Source organism: Myripristis murdjan, chromosome 4, assembly GCF_902150065.1.
Source record: "Myripristis murdjan chromosome 4, fMyrMur1.1, whole genome shotgun sequence".
Taxonomy (NCBI): Eukaryota; Metazoa; Chordata; class Actinopteri; order Holocentriformes; family Holocentridae; genus Myripristis; species Myripristis murdjan.
In genome coordinates, this window is record NC_043983.1 from 4711169 (window position 1) to 4729828 (window position 18660).

Below are 18660 nucleotides of genomic sequence, written 5' to 3' on the forward strand. Positions count from 1 at the left end.
TCAGCTGATGTCACTGATTGGCTGAGGATGCTCAAGCAACAACTACTCTCAGGGCTGCAGAGGTTGGCTTGAGATGTGAATGTTCTAGGTTTGAGTCTCTTGTCAAGAAGATCCAGCCAGTGGTAACACTCTCCTCTCTCGCATTAGCTACGTTTGAGGTGCCTTTGAGCAACTGCCAACTAGGTTTGTATCAATCAGCAGCCAGTCAGTGTGTGCATCTTGATGGATATGCAGCAGGATGCAGTTTATAAAGCTTTTTCTGGTAGGTAATGGCAGAGATTATATGGAATGGCTCTTTTGACTTAGATGGATTTTACCAATACACATAATCAGCATATCTGTATATTGATGATGATGACAGTGACAATCATTTTTGATCCTCTTGGAGAAACTATGTTGTTGCAGCAGCAGAGATGACAGGATTCAGATGTTTGACAATAACCGATATAAATACTTTAGAACAAAACATAAGCAATAAAAGCAGCAGAAATGGTGCAAATAAAACAATAAAGCACTAAAATGGAATGTATAATTCAATTCTGCTGTGTCCACAGGCGGGTTTGTCACTACTGTGTGGCTAGATTTGGTTCAAACCCACAAAACTTTATTTCAAATTCTAGTGAAGATTCCAACATTTCCAAAAATCCCAAATATCTCCTGTAGAATTCCAGGGAAATGCGTATAAAATGATGCACAAGACATGTAGACATTTATTATATGATGTAATGCTGCAACCATTAACTAATGGCATCTTGGGCTTGAATATTTCATTCAGTGTAAGTGTGATGGAGCTTCAATGAAGCTGCAATCAGCAGGTACATAATAGGAAAAAAAAAATGCTTTTTCTAACTTTGAAGTTACTTAAGGGGGAATTTTAAAGGAAAATCAGAGTTCATGGAGTTAAACCTGTGAAGTACTGACAAGAATATGGATTGCATATATTTACAAATTAAGAGGCATTTGTTTCTGCAGTGTTTTTTTTTTTTGTTTTTTTTTTACATGCAATTCATACAGTTGTTGTTGCATGTGCACTGCATAACGGTTCCATCACATGCACTCCATAGGATTTCTATACAACATTAGTCAGAACAAAGCAGGTTGTTGCACTGATGTGCCTTTCTCTGTGAAAATGCTGTTCACCGTCAGCAGCACACCGCAGGCGCAGGGACGCGCGCTTAATGGGAATTTGTTAATTACTCTGAGATTATGCACTGGAGTGTGGAGGCCTCAGTCTGTAAGCCCCTCTATCAAATTAGTGTGAGAGCAAAGTTTAAAACAGCAGCCTCCTCCACAGATAATCTCTGAGACGCAGAGGAGCATCACTTCTGAACAGCAGAGTCATCTCACATCACCTCCTACTCACACTGTCATATATACATAACGCCTGTGAATGTTTTTGAGATGATCCAAACTTTTTACAGTGTCTGCTAATTTTTAATCTCCTCTGCTGGCTGTTATTTAACTCACCCAGTGTGTTTTTACAAGAGCACCAGAAGAATGGGCTTGAATTCTGAGGATGCCAAACACTATAAAAAAAAAAAATAAAAAAAAAATAGTTGAAAGCAGGTCAAAAAAAATAGAGAAATAAGAGACAAAAGCAATATGAGAGCAAGCAAAGGAGGAAAATCTGAGGATGCAGCATACAGTATGATTCAGGAAGGAATATTTCGGAGAGATATACTTGGCTGTGTGACTGTGCTTACACGGACTGAGTAAGATCAATAAGTTCCCAGGAGCAGTAGAGATTGTGGACATAAAGAATGCTGCTGAGCTCGAAGTTTCTCGTCAATAAATAAAATGCACACACGCTGAAGCATCTACAGAGCTGACACCTTCATACAACAGCACCATTAAACGATAATTCCAGTATTTTTCAACCTGAGCCTTGTTTTTCTACCTGAGTTGTTGTTGGCATTTGTTATAATTTGAAGCTGTCAGTGGCAAAAAAAAAAAAAAAAAAGAAAGAAAAAAGAAAAAAGGCGAAAAATCTGGCCCAGATTGAAAAATACTGGAATTATCTTTTAGTAGATACATTTTTAATAGAGGTGGACCCCGTGGGTATCAAACCCCTAAGCTTGTTAGGGTGGGATCACACTGCCAGTTCGTGGTCAGTCAGAGTTTTTACATTTTTTTCTGTCTACCTTGACTTTTTCTCCCTCTTGTCCGTTTATATTAATATTTAAATTTTGGAAGAAGCCAAAAGAAAGGGCTGTCATTAGATTTTAGCAAGTGATTGGTTGTAATATTTTGATATCCACAATCAAATATGTTGTGTCTAAAGTGTTTAGACCAACCGGCGGCCAAAGAGGGTTTGCAAAGAGAAGTCACATGATTCACAAGCAGCTGGTTTATTGGACAGTCTTTGAGAAACTCTGAGAACATGGTGCTTGTGAACAACTTGAGTGTGGTGCTCCCACCATTGAGCAGACTAAGTGATACAGAAACTCATGTCAAGCTGGTCTTAACACACCTCCAGCACCATCAGCTGATCCCAAGTGCATAATTGTGGGTTCAATCATTACATTTAATTACTTTGCATTGCACAAGGATGGCTTGGCTTAATAGAGAATAACATTTAGGTATAAACATTGTATGATTTCAGATTAAAAAAAAAAGAAGAAGAAGAAGAAGAATTTTCCCTCAGTGCCATCAGTTGTGCCCCTTTGGGTTCCTTGGCAGTCCAGTTGTTGTGGTGTTAAAAAGGAAGAATTAAGCCCAGCCAATATCTATGCTGGGAATCCAGATAGCATCAATGCGCTTTGTTTTTTTTCATTGGTAAATAAAGAAGGATAAGATCAGTTCTTATCTCCAGGATAAGAACTGACTTGGAAATCACAAGTGAGGGCAGCCATATTCAGAATATGGGCATATATATGAGCAACTGCATCCATTCTGATGAGGAAATTCTACCTGACATTTATTGTGCACCATATTAAAAATTTCTCTGTTTCGTAGACAAATGTCTCATGATAGCTAGTAACTTCAGGGTCATCCAAAAGTGAGCTTTGCTTTTTTGCCAGAGTGTTTTTTTCAGATGATGGTTCCTCCATTTTGCAGTGAAATATGTCCTTCGTAGAGTGCTGGAGTTTGTATTTTGCACAGTTCTCCAGCTCCTAGATAAATCATGTAGTTCACATGTTTCCACAGCAGAGTGGAGTTCACTGCTGCAGCTGTGGGAGGAAGTGGTTTCACAGGCAGGGCAGAAGTTGTTGTCAGCCCAACAGAAAACAGCCAGCTCTTATGGTTTTGTACCCTCTTGTACCCTCTAAGGAATGTGACAAAAATCTAAAACTCCTGTTCCTGTTTTTGAAGTTCAGAAATGAACAAAATGTGATGTATGGTTTCTGATTCCAGCATTATTTATACTACTTGATATTTTCATATATTTTGTGAATACATTCGCTCAGGTTAGAAGCATGATTCTGTGCCACCCTCTGCCTTTTGTATGAACTCCAGTTTCATCATATAGGCTGCTGTTGACTGCTGAGTCACAGAGATCCTTAACTCACATCTCAAACGGCCTCATCACTCTCCTTGCATAACCAGTCAACAGTGTCCTGAGGAAGGGTCGGTGCTTCTCCATTATTTAGCGAGCATCTCTGTGCTCCTTCATGTAAACCGATAGCTCACAGCGTTCTGTTTGTGCCTTTTTCCCTGGGACTTCTAGTGTTGCGAGGCAGCCGAGCCGAGATAACGCGCTAAATATAGAGCACCTTTGAGTCCCGGCGAGCCGAAGTCACCCTGCCCTAAAGAGCCCATGTGCTGCCTGACTCCGGTTAGCATGGAGCCCAGCATCTAGCCAGCAAGGCCACATGCGCAGAGTCCATGTGCACGTGCATGTGCATGCTCTCGTCATGCAGGTGGGGGAGGTTCAGACACGTCAGGACAATTTATTTATCCAGAGAAGGTTTGCTGAGCGTGCATGTTCTGTCTAAGCAACGCCCTGCTCCACTTTCATGCACTCACACATTCACAGTGGGAGCTGGCCTGGACAATCACAGTGTGAAGGCCCGTTCCCATCAGAGCTCCAAAGACAAGTCGAACAATTATAAAAAAAAAAAAAAAGATTTTAATTGTAAGTAGAACACCTGTGTCATCACCACAGCAGCAACTACAAGAGACAGCAGAACAATGGTGCAAATGGTGCAATCTGTTTTTGACACAATGACAAAGATAAAACATTATCAACCAATCAAATTGAGGCTCTAACATAGAAGGGAGGATTCATCAGCTGTGTGATGTGAAGCTTCATCTACTGAGCAACCCATCTCAGATATTGTGTGTAGATATTGTGTGAATGCTATGTTGCAGTGTATTACTATAGTTTATAGTTATCTTTATGGTTACTGTTCCAGATGTGAATGACTCAACATCTGAGCAACTATAATTCAAATTCATTTGTCTCTGACGGGCAACTGAAACAGGGTTACAGCGGAGTATTAGGGCTCCAGGAGTAATATTCAGAGAAAAAAACACAGAATTTGAATTCACAAATTTGCCAGAAAAATATTTTTTGTGAATTTGAATTCACAAATTTGCCAGAAAAATATTTTTTGTGAATTTGAATTCACAAATTTGCCAGAAAAATATTTTTGTAGAGTGTGTTTTTCTTCTACTCTAGGATTTAGTAAGAATGAAATCCTGGTGATTTGAGCCCAGAATCACAATCTTCTCATCTGGAGTTTGAGGAGACATTGCCGTGACTTGGGCTGTTTCAGAGGAAACCAATATTTTGATTCTGGGCTAAAATCAGCAGAATTGTGTTCTTACTGCATCCCACTGCAAAGTAGAATTTGATGAGATCATCAGCTGCAGGCCTGTCAAGCCATGTGGCTCCTTGGCAAAAAAAAAAAAGAAAAAAAAAATTAAAAGAAAAACTATTTTTATGAGTTTTTCATAAACTTGTGACTTTAATCTCAGAAGGTCTGAGTTTTTTGGTGTGTTTTTTTTTTTTTACCCCCCGTTCCCCCAGCTCCGTAGTTTTTCCCCCTACAAGGTCGCTACACAGTGTAATAAGCAGATCTCTGCTCAGTGCTGCTCCAGCTGACGTACAGTGTGTGTGAGTGTGTGTGTGAGTGTGTGTGTGAGTGTGTGTGTGTGTGTGTGTGTGTGTGTGTGTGAGAGAGAGAGAGAGAGAGAGAGAGCCAGGGCCTGCGGCTGTGGCCCAGGACCTGCAGCTGCTGTTATCTGTGCTGTCCCACACTTGAAGGGACAGTGCTACATTTTCATTTTCAGAGGCCAGTCCTATCGATCTCTACCGAGCAGTGTGTTCGCGTCGCTCTCATGCTGGTGGTTTTGTGCCTTGCAGGTCGACAACAGCCTCCTGTGTTAGAAATGCCCAGTTTAAGTCAGTGCCAAAAGTGCAGTTTCCCCTAACAGACAAGCTAGACTGTGTTTTATGTATTACTGACTTTGATAGGTTAAGGAAGTATATATTTTTCATCTGAAACTGTTGCAAGTTTAAAAATAAATATAACCTGACCTTGTGTCAATCACATTTACACACCAACTCCAACACTTTTGTCTGTCTTCAAAGTTTTCAGAATTGGTTTGACTGGGCTTCTCAGGATTGGCTGGATTGTCTTGTATTGCGAAGTTCAGAATGAGTAGAATAATAAAACACATCGGTCTCAGGGTACAAGGTTTCTGTGTGTAACAATTGTTAACGGATGATGGATTTAAAAAAAAAAAAAAAAAAAACGCATATGAAAAATACAGACCTGGTGTGCAAAGGCCTTTTACTCACAACACCAGCATCAAAAGAAGGTCATGACCTGTATAGCTGGCATAGGCCACTTTGAAATGTCAACACGACAGCAACCCCCACCCTGGAAAAAAAACTCACATTCTCAGCGTTTAAATCTGATATGAATTTCTTTGCTTTGACTATCAATGCAGGGATGGAAACAACTGTACAAAATAAAGCAGTGAACTATTTTTTCTTAGCTGAAGCTTATAGGCCAATAAAAAAAAAAAAACTGTAAATAATAAATGATTTTTTTTCAGTTTATTGGCTTCTTCCATAAAGTAAAGCCACAAGATAATCCACTGCCTCCACCAAAAAAGGACAGCATGCTGCATCTGCTCTGGTCCCTTTTTGGTAGAGGACCACCTCTTGGATTATCACTTCCTTTAGAATAAATAAAGGATTGGTTTTAAAGGGGTGTGTGTGTGTGTGTGTGTGTGTGTGTGTGTGTGTGAGAGAGAGAGAGAGAGAGAGAGAGAGAGAGAGAGAGAGAGAGAGAGAGAGAAATGCCTTGAACCATGTAAGTAGAATAGGCTTATAAAAAAAAATCCTAAACCTTCAAGAAAAAGCCCAGTTTATCTTCTGTTTCTGATTCCTGTGATCCTGCACAGCTCTGTCTGAATGCCCGAAGACTTTTCATGTCCTCATATTCGGGGTTTTATTCCAACACTCCATATTCATTTTATAACAATGAATTCCCTCTGATAATCATCAAACATGCCGTACAGTCATCTTATCATTTTGCGTGTCAGTTTTCAACCACATGGTTTGAACTGTCCAGCATCACTGAGGAAACGTGTCTCACATACAGTACAGGCCAAAAGTTTGGACACACCTTCTCATTCAATGCGTTTTCTTTATTTTCATGACTATTTACATTATAGATTCTCACTGAAGGAATCAAAACTATGAATGAACACATGTGGAGTTATGTACTTAACAAAAAAAGGTGAAATAACTGAAAACATGTTTTATATTCTAGTTTCTTCAAAATAGCCACCCTTTGCTCTGATTACTGCTTTGCACACTCTTGGCATTCTCTCGATGAGCTTCAAGAGGTAGTCACCTGAAATGGTTTTCCAACAGTCTTGAAGGAGTTCCCAGAGGTGTTTAGCACTTGTTGGACCCTTTGCCTTCACTCTGCGGTCCAGCTCACCCCAAACCATCTGGATTGGGTTCAGGTCTGGTGACTGTGGAGGCCAGGTCATCTGCCGCAGCACTCCATCACTCTCCTTCTTGGTCAAATAGCCCTTACACAGCCTGGAGGTGTGTTTGGGGTCATTGTCCTGTTGAAAAATAAATGATCGTCCAACTAAACGCAAACTGGATGGGATGGCATGTCGCTGCAGGATGCTGTGGTAGCCATGCTGGTTCAGTGTGCCTTCAATTTTGAATAAATCCCCAACAGTGTCACCAGCAAAACACCCCCACACCATCACACCTCCTCCTCCATGCTTCACAGTGGGAACCAGGCATGTAGAATCCATCCGTTCACCTTTTCTGCGTCTCACAAAGACACAGCGGTTGGAACCAAAGATCTCAAATTTGGACTCATCAGACCAAAGCACAGATTTCCACTGGTCTAATGTCCATTCCTTGTGTTTCTTGGCCCAAACAAATGTCTTCTGCTTGTTGCCTCTCCTTAGCAGTGGTTTCCTAGCAGCTATTTGACCATGAAGGCCTGATTGGCGCAGTCTCCTCTTAACAGTTGTTCTAGAGATGGGTCTGCTGCTAGAACTTTTATCTGGTCTCTGATCTGAGCTGCTGTTAACTTGCGATTTCTGAGGCTGGTGTCTCGGATGAACTTGTCCTCAGAAGCAGAGGTGACTCTTGGTCTTCCTTTCCTGGGTCGGTCCTCATGTGTGCCAGTTTCGTTGTAGCGCTTGATGGTTTTTGCGACTCCACTTGGGGACACATTTAAAGTTTTTGCAATTTTCCGGACTGACTGACCTTCATTTCTTAAAGTAATGATGGCCACTCGTTTTTCTTTAGTTAGCTGATTGGTTCTTGTCATAATATGAATTTTAACAGTTGTCCAATAGGGCTGTCGGCTGTGTAGTAACCTGACTTCTGCACAACACAACTGATGGTCCCAACCCCATTGATAAAGCAAGAAATTCCACTAATTAACCCTGATAAGGCACACCTGTGAAGTGAAAACCATTTCAGGTGACTACCTCTTGAAGCTCATCGAGAGAATGCCAAGAGTGTGCAAAGCAGTAATTAGAGCAAAGGGTGACTATTTTGAAGAAACTAGAATATAAAACATGTTTTCAGTTATTTCACCTTTTTTTTGTTAAGTACATAACTCCACATGTGTTCATTCATAGTTTTGATTCCTTCAGTTAGAATCTACAATGTAAATAGTCATGAAAATAAAGAAAACGCATTGAATGAGAAGGTGTGTCCAAATTTTTGGCCTGTACTGTAGGCCTTGGTGAGGCAGCATGTTACTTCAGCGTGATCCAAGAAAAACTGTAAACTGGGAGATGATGTATCATTTGATATGACAGTGGCCAGGTGGTTTTGTTGTGTATTTCAGAGCTGTCAGTGTGCTGGTCCTCACATGAATCTTGCTGTTGCTGATGATAAAATGGTCATTACGAGTGTTGCTGGGGTCTCGGCATCAGGAGCCCATTCCAGAGTTGAATGTATCGACCGATAGTGTGCGGCCCCGGTCAGCAGCACCGGCGGATTGCGTCTCATGATGGATGGAGCCGTTCCCTTTTTTAATCCCCAGCAGAGCTGAATTTTGGCCGCAGACCACAGAGTCCCCCTGTGGTATTAAATCTCCAGTTCTATGCTTTGGTTTCCTAATACATTGTTCTGATATTTATTACTTTTATTTCTGTCACAGGCGCTGGAAATACAGCGGTCTATTTGGAGTGTGAGAGGTCATGTACAGCAATTTGATACTGTGGTGTAGGACAGACACTGTGTAACGACTGATCAAGGTGCTTTTGTGAAAAGGTTTTGCTCAGTGAAATGATTGTGTTGAAGCAGCGCAGAGCAGGAACATAGACCAAGATTAGTGAGGCGTCAACTCGAAAAATAGCGTGCAAGAGAAGGACCAGAAGAGTCACACAATCCAGCTCTGACACAATGTCAAATATTTAGTTATTGCAATGCCAGCAGTTTGAGTATGAGCTTCATCAGGGCATACAAACACAGTCAAAGCAGGGGTACAGAATTAGGAGGATGAGAACCTCCTGCAACAAATTGGACCAGAAGATACCTGTGAACATCATTGTCTATAAGCCATAATGAATAGAACCAGAACAGGACTGAAAAATATTAATTGGCAAATGACAGTTTTTTTCCCCTAAAATTTCATATAATACATTTCTAAAACTCTTTCGTAACATCATCAAGCATTAATGATGAAATGAGGTATCCAAGCCTAGCAGACAAATTTAATAGAAAAATGAATAAAGGCCAAATTGCGGACATTGGATATTAGGATGCAAAGGTTCACTGCAAAAACTCAAAATCTTACCAAGATTATTTGTCTTATTTCAAGTCAAAAATGTCTTATTCCTAGTCAAAATATCTCATTACACTTAAAATAAGACATAATGACCTCAGAAGTAACTTGTTTTTAGACAATTGTCTCTTGTTTCAAGTGAAAATTTGCTTGAAACAAGTGAAAATTTGCTTGTTTCATTGGCAAAATTTGTTTCTTGTTTCTAGCTAATTTTCACTTATTTCAAGTGAATTTTCGCTTTTTCAACTGGCAAATTTTGCCAATGAAACAAGCAAATTTTCACTTGTTTCAAGTGAATTTTCACTTGAAACAAGTGAAAATTGTCTAAAAACAATTTACTTCTGATGTGATCATGTCTTATTTTAAGTGTAATGAGATATTTTGACTAGAAATAAGACATTTTTGACTTGAAATAAGACAAATAATCTTGGTAAGATTTTGCGTTTTTGCAGTGTTCCAAGAAAAAAAGTTAATGTGGGAAAACATTTCTGTTAGACTTGATATCCCTAAAATCATCCTTGACATGGTCATCTGACCTAAATGTTTTCTTGTGAAGAGGTTGAGCTATACCGCAGGTAGCATGCAACACTTTCGTGCTGCAGCTCAGGAGAAAGGCTTGGGTTTCACTCTCAGGTTTAGGTTCATCACCTGTGTGTGGAGTGAGGAGTTTCCCAGCAGTGACCATTCTGACACCAAAATATTTTTTTTTTCAATTTTTTATTTTCACATAAAGATTTTGCCAAATGCAGCCTAAACATGTTCATCTGTTGGACCTTTTTAATCCATGGTGGTGGCAGCGGGAGTTGAAACTCTGAGGCCACGTCCACATGAAGATTTTTTTTAAAACAGAACTTTTTCTTTCTGTTTCAACTTTCCGTCCAGATGGCAGGGGTATTTTGGATCCCTGAAAAATCCACCCTCTTGAAAACCCTCTCCAGAGTGATTTAAAAAACAAACAAAAAAAAAAAAAAACGCTGTCGTCACTTTGTGCTCAACCTCATCCTGTGCCCATATAAATGTCTCACCTTGTTTCTGAGCTGGACATTGTTAAGACGTTATCAATGCATGCTCATATCACGAAAACATGTTCTCGTATGGACTTTTTTTTTTTTTAATCCACCTCAGTGCAGACAGAGCAAAAGCCATACAGGTACTACACTGCAAGTTGTTTTTTAGGAAAGGTTGAGAAAAAAAAGATCTTATATTATTATAACCTCTGCCTTTGTTCGCAGATGGCCTCAGCAACAGCGACCTATGGGCAGAAGGAGTCCTCAGACCAGAACTTTGACTACATGTTCAAGATCCTCATCATTGGCAACAGCAGCGTGGGCAAAACCTCCTTCCTGTTCCGCTATGCCGACGACTCCTTCACGCCGGCCTTCGTCAGCACGGTGGGCATCGACTTCAAGGTGAAGACCATCTACAGGAACGACAAGAGGATCAAGTTACAGATCTGGGTAAGACTTGATGATGGGGATGATGTTTTTATGTTAATCTGCACTCGTACTCTTCATTGTAAAACCTTGGAAGTGGCAACATCTCCACCTGGTAGGTTTGAGTTCAGAAGAGAAGAAAATAAAAGTGAATTGAGTTCTTGAAGTCAAAAATACAAATATACTGTGTATTTTACATTTGAATATGCAGGATTTAAGTCCTGCTGCGGTGAGTAAGGGCCCACTCACATTGGCAAGTTTGAGCCCGTATCGTGCTAAAGCCAAAATCCCCCCCTCCCCAGTCCCCGGCTGGCCTGCACTCACATTACCTTTTTCCCAAACGCGCCCAAGCACGATTGCCCCCGGTGTGCACGTCATCACGTTGAAATACGACAACAACAGGCATGGCCCGACGTCATTATAAATCAATGTAGTTCAAATACATCATGTCTTCCTTTTAACTAAAAAACGTTTTTGGTCCTTTTAATCAGACATGGGATGTTTATTTACCTTGACAGTTTCGGAGGTAACTTCCTCCTTCTTCAGAAAGGTCCAACTGACAATCGGAGCGGCACCTGTCAGATCCGGCAGACCGGGTGGCCGCACACCGCGCGGTGCCGCGGCCAGTGCCGACCGGTGCCAACGCGGTGCCGGCCAGCACCAGGTCTACCGGATCTCCGCACACAGACTGCTGTACTTACATTATAAACCGACTTTTGTTTATACGTGGTTGCAGCAGCACAACGGACACAGACACAGACAACATGGTTGATTATTGATTGCGCAACGCGGCCATTCGCCGGTAATAAAGCTGCGCACATTAAACAATTTTGCAGAGGCAGGAGGAAAGTTGCATGATTTACGTCCGCGCACTGCGTGCGTGACCGTGCATGTGCTCGTGTATGCGCCCGTACCGCGCTGAAGCACACCCCTTCCAACCGTGCCAGAGCGGGGGAAGTGTACTGTATTCAAGCACGATACGGAGCGATCACACTGGTCAAAGAATCCGGATTTTAGGGGCAATCGCGCTTGGGCGCGGATCAAACTTGCCAGTGTGAGTGGCCTCTAAGAGGTGCTTGTTATTGGATATTGAGGCTTTTCTTGCTTGGCTCAAACCTGTGACCCTCTTGTCATTGGACAGTCTCTAACCCACAGCCCACCCTTCCACGAAGGTGAAGTTTTAAATAATAAAAAAGCCTCACCCTGTTCACCCTGCTGCCATCAGGCAAAAGATACAGAAGTATTCGCTGCCGTACCACCAGACTACAGAGCAGCTTCTTCCCTCAGGCTGTGAGACTACTAAATGCACCATCTGCACTCCTCCATGTTTAATAATTTTATTTTCTATACAATCAATTAATCAATCAAGAGGGAACCACACTTTAATTTCATTATTCAACCTGTTGTATAATGACAAATAAACTTCCTTGTATCCTTGTATCCTTGTATCCTTGTATAATAATAATTACAAAAAAAGTTGGTAATCAGGATGGTTATAGAAACCAGGGCATTTTCTCCCACAGAAGAAGAGGCCATTTGTCACCATTTGTCTTAGAACATCCATAACTTATTTGCATGTGGACATGCAACATGACTAGAACAGGCTAGACTGGACTAGAATGGATTGAAAAATGAGATTAATGTGCTGCTATTTAGGGATCTGACAGTTACAACAGAAAGGCAGCCATGGCGCAAATAGCATACATAACCTTGAACACATTGTGAAACCAGATTTTCTTATATGTGCCATTGAATTAAAGGGATAGTTCGCCCATTTTGCTGTTCTGTAGGACAGTAGTGGTGCTATCTTGCTCTCATTGTTACTGAGTGCTGGATACTGGCTGGATGCTCCAAATGCTAACTGTTAGCCTCCTGCCACTGAGGTGGACTTCCCCCCAGCTAACATTCTGAAAAATAACCACCTCAATCTTCTCAAAGAAGATTTAACATCACTTTACAGATGTCTTCCAAAACTTAAATGCACAAATGACTGCTGAGTTCACACAGACAACAGTTTTGCTAAAATTGCGGTTTAAAACTGTATTTTTCCTGTTCTGTTTCTGTTCATCTGGAAAGATCCGGTAACTTCTGCACTTCTTGCAGGGCTCCAGGGTATTTCAGTGTGACGTGGTGAGATTGTTAAAGAAATGTCTTCGTCTGTTGCCGTTTTTGTCTTACACTGCAGTCTTCACTCCAACATATTGTGCAGCAGACAGAGCATATGTATGGTGTATGCCGATCCCCGTTGGTTTCATCACGTGTGTGAGTTTGTGAGTTTCATAGCATGCATGTGAGTGTATGAGTGTGTGTGTATAAATTGCATGCGTGTGGGCCTGAATACTGTGTGTGTGTGTGTGTGTGTGTGTGTGTGTGTGTGTGTGTGTGTGTGTGTGTGTGTGTGTGTGTGTGCGTGTTTGTGTGTGTGTGTGTGTGCGCGCGCGCATGTGCGTGTGTGTGTGTGTGTGCATGCACGTGCAGGGCTGCCTCTGTTGTCAGCCTTTACCAGGTCTTGCCTCTGGTAAGAAAGAGCAGATCGGCCAATCAGAGCACGAGAAATGGGTGACTCGGTCCTGCTTCCCCCTCCCCCATTACTACACATCTCCCTGAGTGGATAACCCACACACACGCACACACACACACACACACACACACACACACACACACACACAGCTCCCCTTCCCCCACCCTCTCTGCATCCTACACTGCGCTCAGACTCAAGTGGAATAAAATAGAAAACGCTTGGACTGGTTTTCTGGATTCATGAGCTAAAACGTCAACATATGTACATTTATTGCTAAGTGTGTGCAGTTAATTTAATTTTAATAGCCTCATCTTATACCGCACATCATGCATATTAGAGCTTGAAATCATGGCATTTGTCATTTTTAACTAATCTTAATCCTAAATAGAAAAAAATTCTAAACGTCACTGTTTCTGAGGAGCTTATATGCACCTATCAATACACAGAATCAGATGTAACTATCTTTGATGAAGGCATGTAAAAATATTTCATGTCCTGCCTGGAGAAATTTACTGTCTTTCATGTAATGAGCGTCTTGTGCCTCTAGGTGGCCACTGTGTCTTGAGCTGTGTAACTTGCCATGTGAGACGAGCCCTTTAGACACATTTGAAAAAGTGAAGTGTCCCGCAGGTCTGCAAGGCCTGTGTGGACGTCAAAGGTGCGTCTATTTAACTTAGTTAATGCTAGTTTGGCTTGCAGACCGTGTTCAGTATCCACACAGCTTGAATGTACCAGCAAAACCGCATCAAGTTACACCAAGTGGTGGTGAGGGTGAAATGTGCCGGCCAGGACTTCTGCTCATGTAAACGATAGTGTCACATTTTTTTGTTTTGTTTCCTGTGGAATGGCTGGGTGAGAAAAAATGTGTAAAAGCTATTTGCTTGGTATACAAGTGGTTTTACAGTTTTTGTGAGGCTTTTTGCAGTATGTTCAGGTTGAGATAATCCTTGTGCACCGTCCTCTGATGATGACTGGTCCATTGTGGATGACTTATCCAACACCCATGCTCAAAATGTATGAGTATTAATGTTTCTGCTACTCGTTTTAATTGAGCAGCAGTCCCAGCAGAACACACTCCTACAATCTTTAAACAGAGGGAGCAGGGCCTGCAGCTCATCCAGAACAGACCTGATGAAAATATTTAATTGTTGTCATCGCCTTCTAACAATTGAACCAAAATGTAGTTATCTGTAGTGGGAAGATATATTCTATGTGCTTACAGTGAGTCACATCTTTTATAGTTACAGTGATTTTCAGCTCTAGATAACTGTCTCTGAATTTGAATGGGACTTCACACTACACTGACTCATGTGGGAACTGGTGCCACACTGTGATCCCCCGAGCCCAAGCCATGACAGTCTTGCTAAATTAATATTAATGATCTTGAAATGATGGCATTTGTAATTTGTGTTATTTGCAGATAATATGTTTGTGCAATTTAGCATGTTAGATAGATGGAAGCTCGAGCTCGCAGCAGTCAGAAGGGCAGGCTGTTCATTATGTAACACCACTCAGCAGCACTATCTACACTTACATGTTAGGCAGCTAGCTGATGCCTTTATTCAGAGCAACTTGGATGAATGTAAGGAGTTGAATAACCTTCAGGTCCTGGATCACCAGCATTATAATCAATAGTAAGGGGGGAAAACATCACCTGACACCCACAGGAAGAAATGCAGGTGTCCTCCAGGAAACAATCCCTGCTAAACATGTTGTCGTGCTGCTTCAAGCTAGGTTTGACTCTGTAAGGTTTGTACTTAAGAATCTAATTCTACACGGCATGCACTGCAAAATGACTCAAGAAATCCAAGCTACAAGTAAATGAATTGCAGTTCTAATTGACACTGGTGTCCTTGAAGGAAAAATAAAACTACAGACTTCAAAACATACTTACAAACAGTACTTACTCTACTTACAAAAGTCACAGAGAAGTTGAAATGAGTGACTTCCACCCTTTCTACTCTATCTGAATCTCTATGTAGAGTTTATCTTTAGATATACATAAATCCATGTCTCTGTATATCTTCTGTATATCTATATGTCAGTCTACTTGAGCTGCACAGCTCACAGAGACACTGGTGTTGGGTATCAGGAACACTGGGCTCTAATTCCCTAAGCATTCATTAGGGCTTAGGGCTGTAATTCAACCTCTGCTGGGTCGCTAGCCAGCGAGAGAAAGAGAGAGCGGCAACAGAACGAGGCACAATCATTTTTTGGCGTGCCAGACGAGAGTGGCTGGAGGTGCCGATGAACTGTCCTCCGCTGGCAGCCCGACTCGGCCAGAGTCAGCTGCTTTAGAAAGCACCAGAGGTCTGTTTAATGCCCCACCTGTGCTGGAGAGCGATAGGAATGATGTGTTAGTGTGGCACGTCACTGCACGATGTAATGATGTGTGTGAGCTTCTCTCATCTTTCAGCTGTCTGTGTTTTGTAGTTTTTCATCCAACAATCCTAGTAACTGATGATTTCCAATTTTTAGTTCTACAAATAAACGACTGGTCTCTTTGTGCTGCATGTCCACTCTTCAAGTAAAGCAGAAGAGGATTTCTGGCACAATCTGCATCCTACCTGCTGTACTAAACACAGCTGGCCACATGTGGGAGGTTGAATTAGTGGGATTATTCCAATACATTTCCCTGGTGGCAATAATAGGTCTTCAAAGGTCTTGAATTCATGTTTTGTTTACATTTTAAAATGTTGACCTGACTAAAATGCAAGATGCATCAAAAGCTATGAGCATGCAGCAGCATTTCTTCAAGATAGCTTTTCATGTGGCTGTTGTTCAGTGTCCACCCTGGCTGTAATCTAGAAGATATTAAGATATTATAACTATATTCATTTTCTGCAGTTTACTGACATCACTATTATATCTTGCTGCCAGTCAGAGCAGCCAATGTGCAAAGCTGCATAGTCTTTAAAGAGTAACCAAACCCCAAACCCAAATCTTTGAAACCTGACCTCTAGTGGTGAAAAGTAGGGTGTCTGGTCTTTGGTGGCAGGTGATGTCACCATCATAGAGAACAACAGGTGGTGACCTGCCACTAAAGACCAGACACCCTACTTTTCACCATTAGAGGTCAGGCTTCATAGATTGGATTTCAGGTTTAGTTACTCTTCAATACTGCGGTTCCCAATACTTGAAAACACTTTCATCAAAGTATTCATATGAAAATAAAAAACACTAACTAACTCATAAAAGATGTCATCACAACTTATAGTAGAAAATGTCTTTTACTGGTGAGTAGTTGAATTGAGATAGAGGAAGAGTAGTTTAAGGTGTCAAATCCTATGTGGGCCAAAACTGTGGAAAAGACTAAGGCTTTGAGTCTTTCTAAAGAGAGCATATGAGGGTCTCAGAGTTGAATCCGCTGCTTGTTGGGCGTGGCTGCACTGTGACGTGAGAACAACATGAACCACGCCTCCACCTGCTGTTTGTGTTTCCCCAGGACACGGCAGGTCAAGAGCGTTACCGCACCATCACCACAGCCTACTACCGCGGAGCCATGGGCTTCATCCTCATGTATGACATCACCAACGAGGAGTCCTTCAACGCCGTCCAGGACTGGTACGTGATAGGCCAGGAGCTCGTCACATGACCGAGCGAGCGAGCGAGCAGTGCTGATAATAGGAGTGTGACTCGACATTATCTTTGAGAGGCGCTGTTGCGTGGAACGGAAGGTATCTCACAGATAACTGAGCAGCACCGCTCTGCAAATAAACATAAATGGATGGACAGAGAGATTGGTCTGGTTCAAATTTCCATGATGCATCATGGGAAATAACTGATTTGTTTCTGCTGAGAGAGCAGACACTGTAGTGATCACTTTCATAGTCTTTTATCCTCTTGTCAGAGATAAAACTTTAATGATCCCCGCAGGGAAATGGGGTCGCTGCAGCAGCAAACTGTAACATGACACAGCCTGGGAACATAGAATATAAGTAAGAACAGAGCAAACACACTCACATGAGCATAAATAATTTGCTGATGTGCATTGTTATGTTGTGCACCAAGATCATTTCCAGATTTTTTTCTTTAATTGGAAGATTTTTTTTCACCATTTTTCACCACTGAGGCCTGGTTGTGAGTAGAGATGGTGTTCTGGTTAAAGGATAAGTTTTGTATTTTTCATCATTCATAATTATCCACATTACAACCTGACTGCTGTCTTTAAATACAAGAAGTGTAGCACTCCCCTGATGCTTCTTGCTCATCTTCAACATAATCCAATAGGGAAATCCTCTCCAGCCTCTCAAACAATTTTATAAATGTCCGTTTTAAAAATGGGAAGCTCACAGTCAAATATGTCTTGAGATTGATTACTGGAAAAAAAGTTTGCTTTCCAACATTTTTCACTTTGCATTTATGATAATACATCACCTGATATACACATCTGCACCATTCTGCTGTGCTACCTAGAGACTGCCAAATGGCTCTCCGTGGTGCTATGCGCAAGTTTATGAATGTTTGGGATGTACTGTTAAAAAAAAAAAAGAAAAAAAAAAGTGGGACAGTTTGGGCTACAGTGAGAACACAGCCCTCCCGCCTCCTGGCTGAGCCCATGCTGTGTTTTTTTCGTAACGGCAGGTCGACTCAGATCAAGACGTACTCGTGGGACAATGCCCAGGTGCTGCTGGTGGGGAACAAGTGTGACATGGAGGACGAGAGGGTCGTGGCCGGGGAGAGAGGCCGACAGCTGTCCGAACACCTCGGTGAGTTCAGCGTGCACACACACACACACACACACACACACACACACACACACACACACACACTGTCATGTACATACACACATGCACACACTCGAAAACCCAACACCACTTTGGCCTAATTGTTGTCCAGGCTATTTGTTTCTCACTGCTGTGGCAGAGGACTCATCTCGTTTGCAGTTTAAAATGAGACACCAACAACTTAAAACCTGTGACAACAGCTACTAAATAACCACTGGTGTGAATATACAGCTTACAGAATTAGCAATTACCAAATCAATTTTTTTTGCTTTCTTAAACCTACACTATGCAATTTCAGAGCCTTCTTACAGTCACAAAACTAATGTGTGCTTTGTGGAGACTTTTTGAAATGGAGTGATATGAGTCAATAAAACCTCATGTGGATCAGCTAGTTTGCTGTTTATAGCCCCTTTTCTCCCCTTCAAACTTTGTTTCCAAAATCCATAGCAGAAATGTTCTCTCCATCCCAGCCCACAGACCTTTTTCACATGAAATAGCAGCTCAACACAGGAGCTATTAATGATATTAATGAAGGTTTTGCTCCTTTGAAGTGTAGCAGAGCCTCTCCAATGTGCCAGTCTGCACTGACACCCCGATGGGCAGCTTGGCACCTTGTAAAGCCTCTGCCATCAGTGTGTTAATGTGTGTGAATGGGTGACTGTCAGTCAAACCGTTTTGAAGCTTGGAGTAGTCAGAGGACTAGAACAGCACTATAGAAATGCAGTACTGTATATATTGTATTGTGTGTG

General features: G+C 41.7%; 1 protein-coding gene across 1 annotated transcript in view; it reads left to right on the forward strand.

Moving 5' to 3' along the window:
- The window catches only part of LOC115358028 (ras-related protein Rab-3A), a 28617-nt gene that overhangs the window by 4879 nt on the left and 5078 nt on the right, over positions 1-18660 (forward strand). Inside the window, exons 2-4 of the mRNA XM_030049803.1 lie at positions 10463-10687; positions 16630-16748; positions 17769-17893. Coding sequence (XP_029905663.1) covers positions 10463-10687; positions 16630-16748; positions 17769-17893 — 469 coding nt within the window. The remainder of the gene's footprint in view (positions 1-10462; positions 10688-16629; positions 16749-17768; positions 17894-18660) is intronic.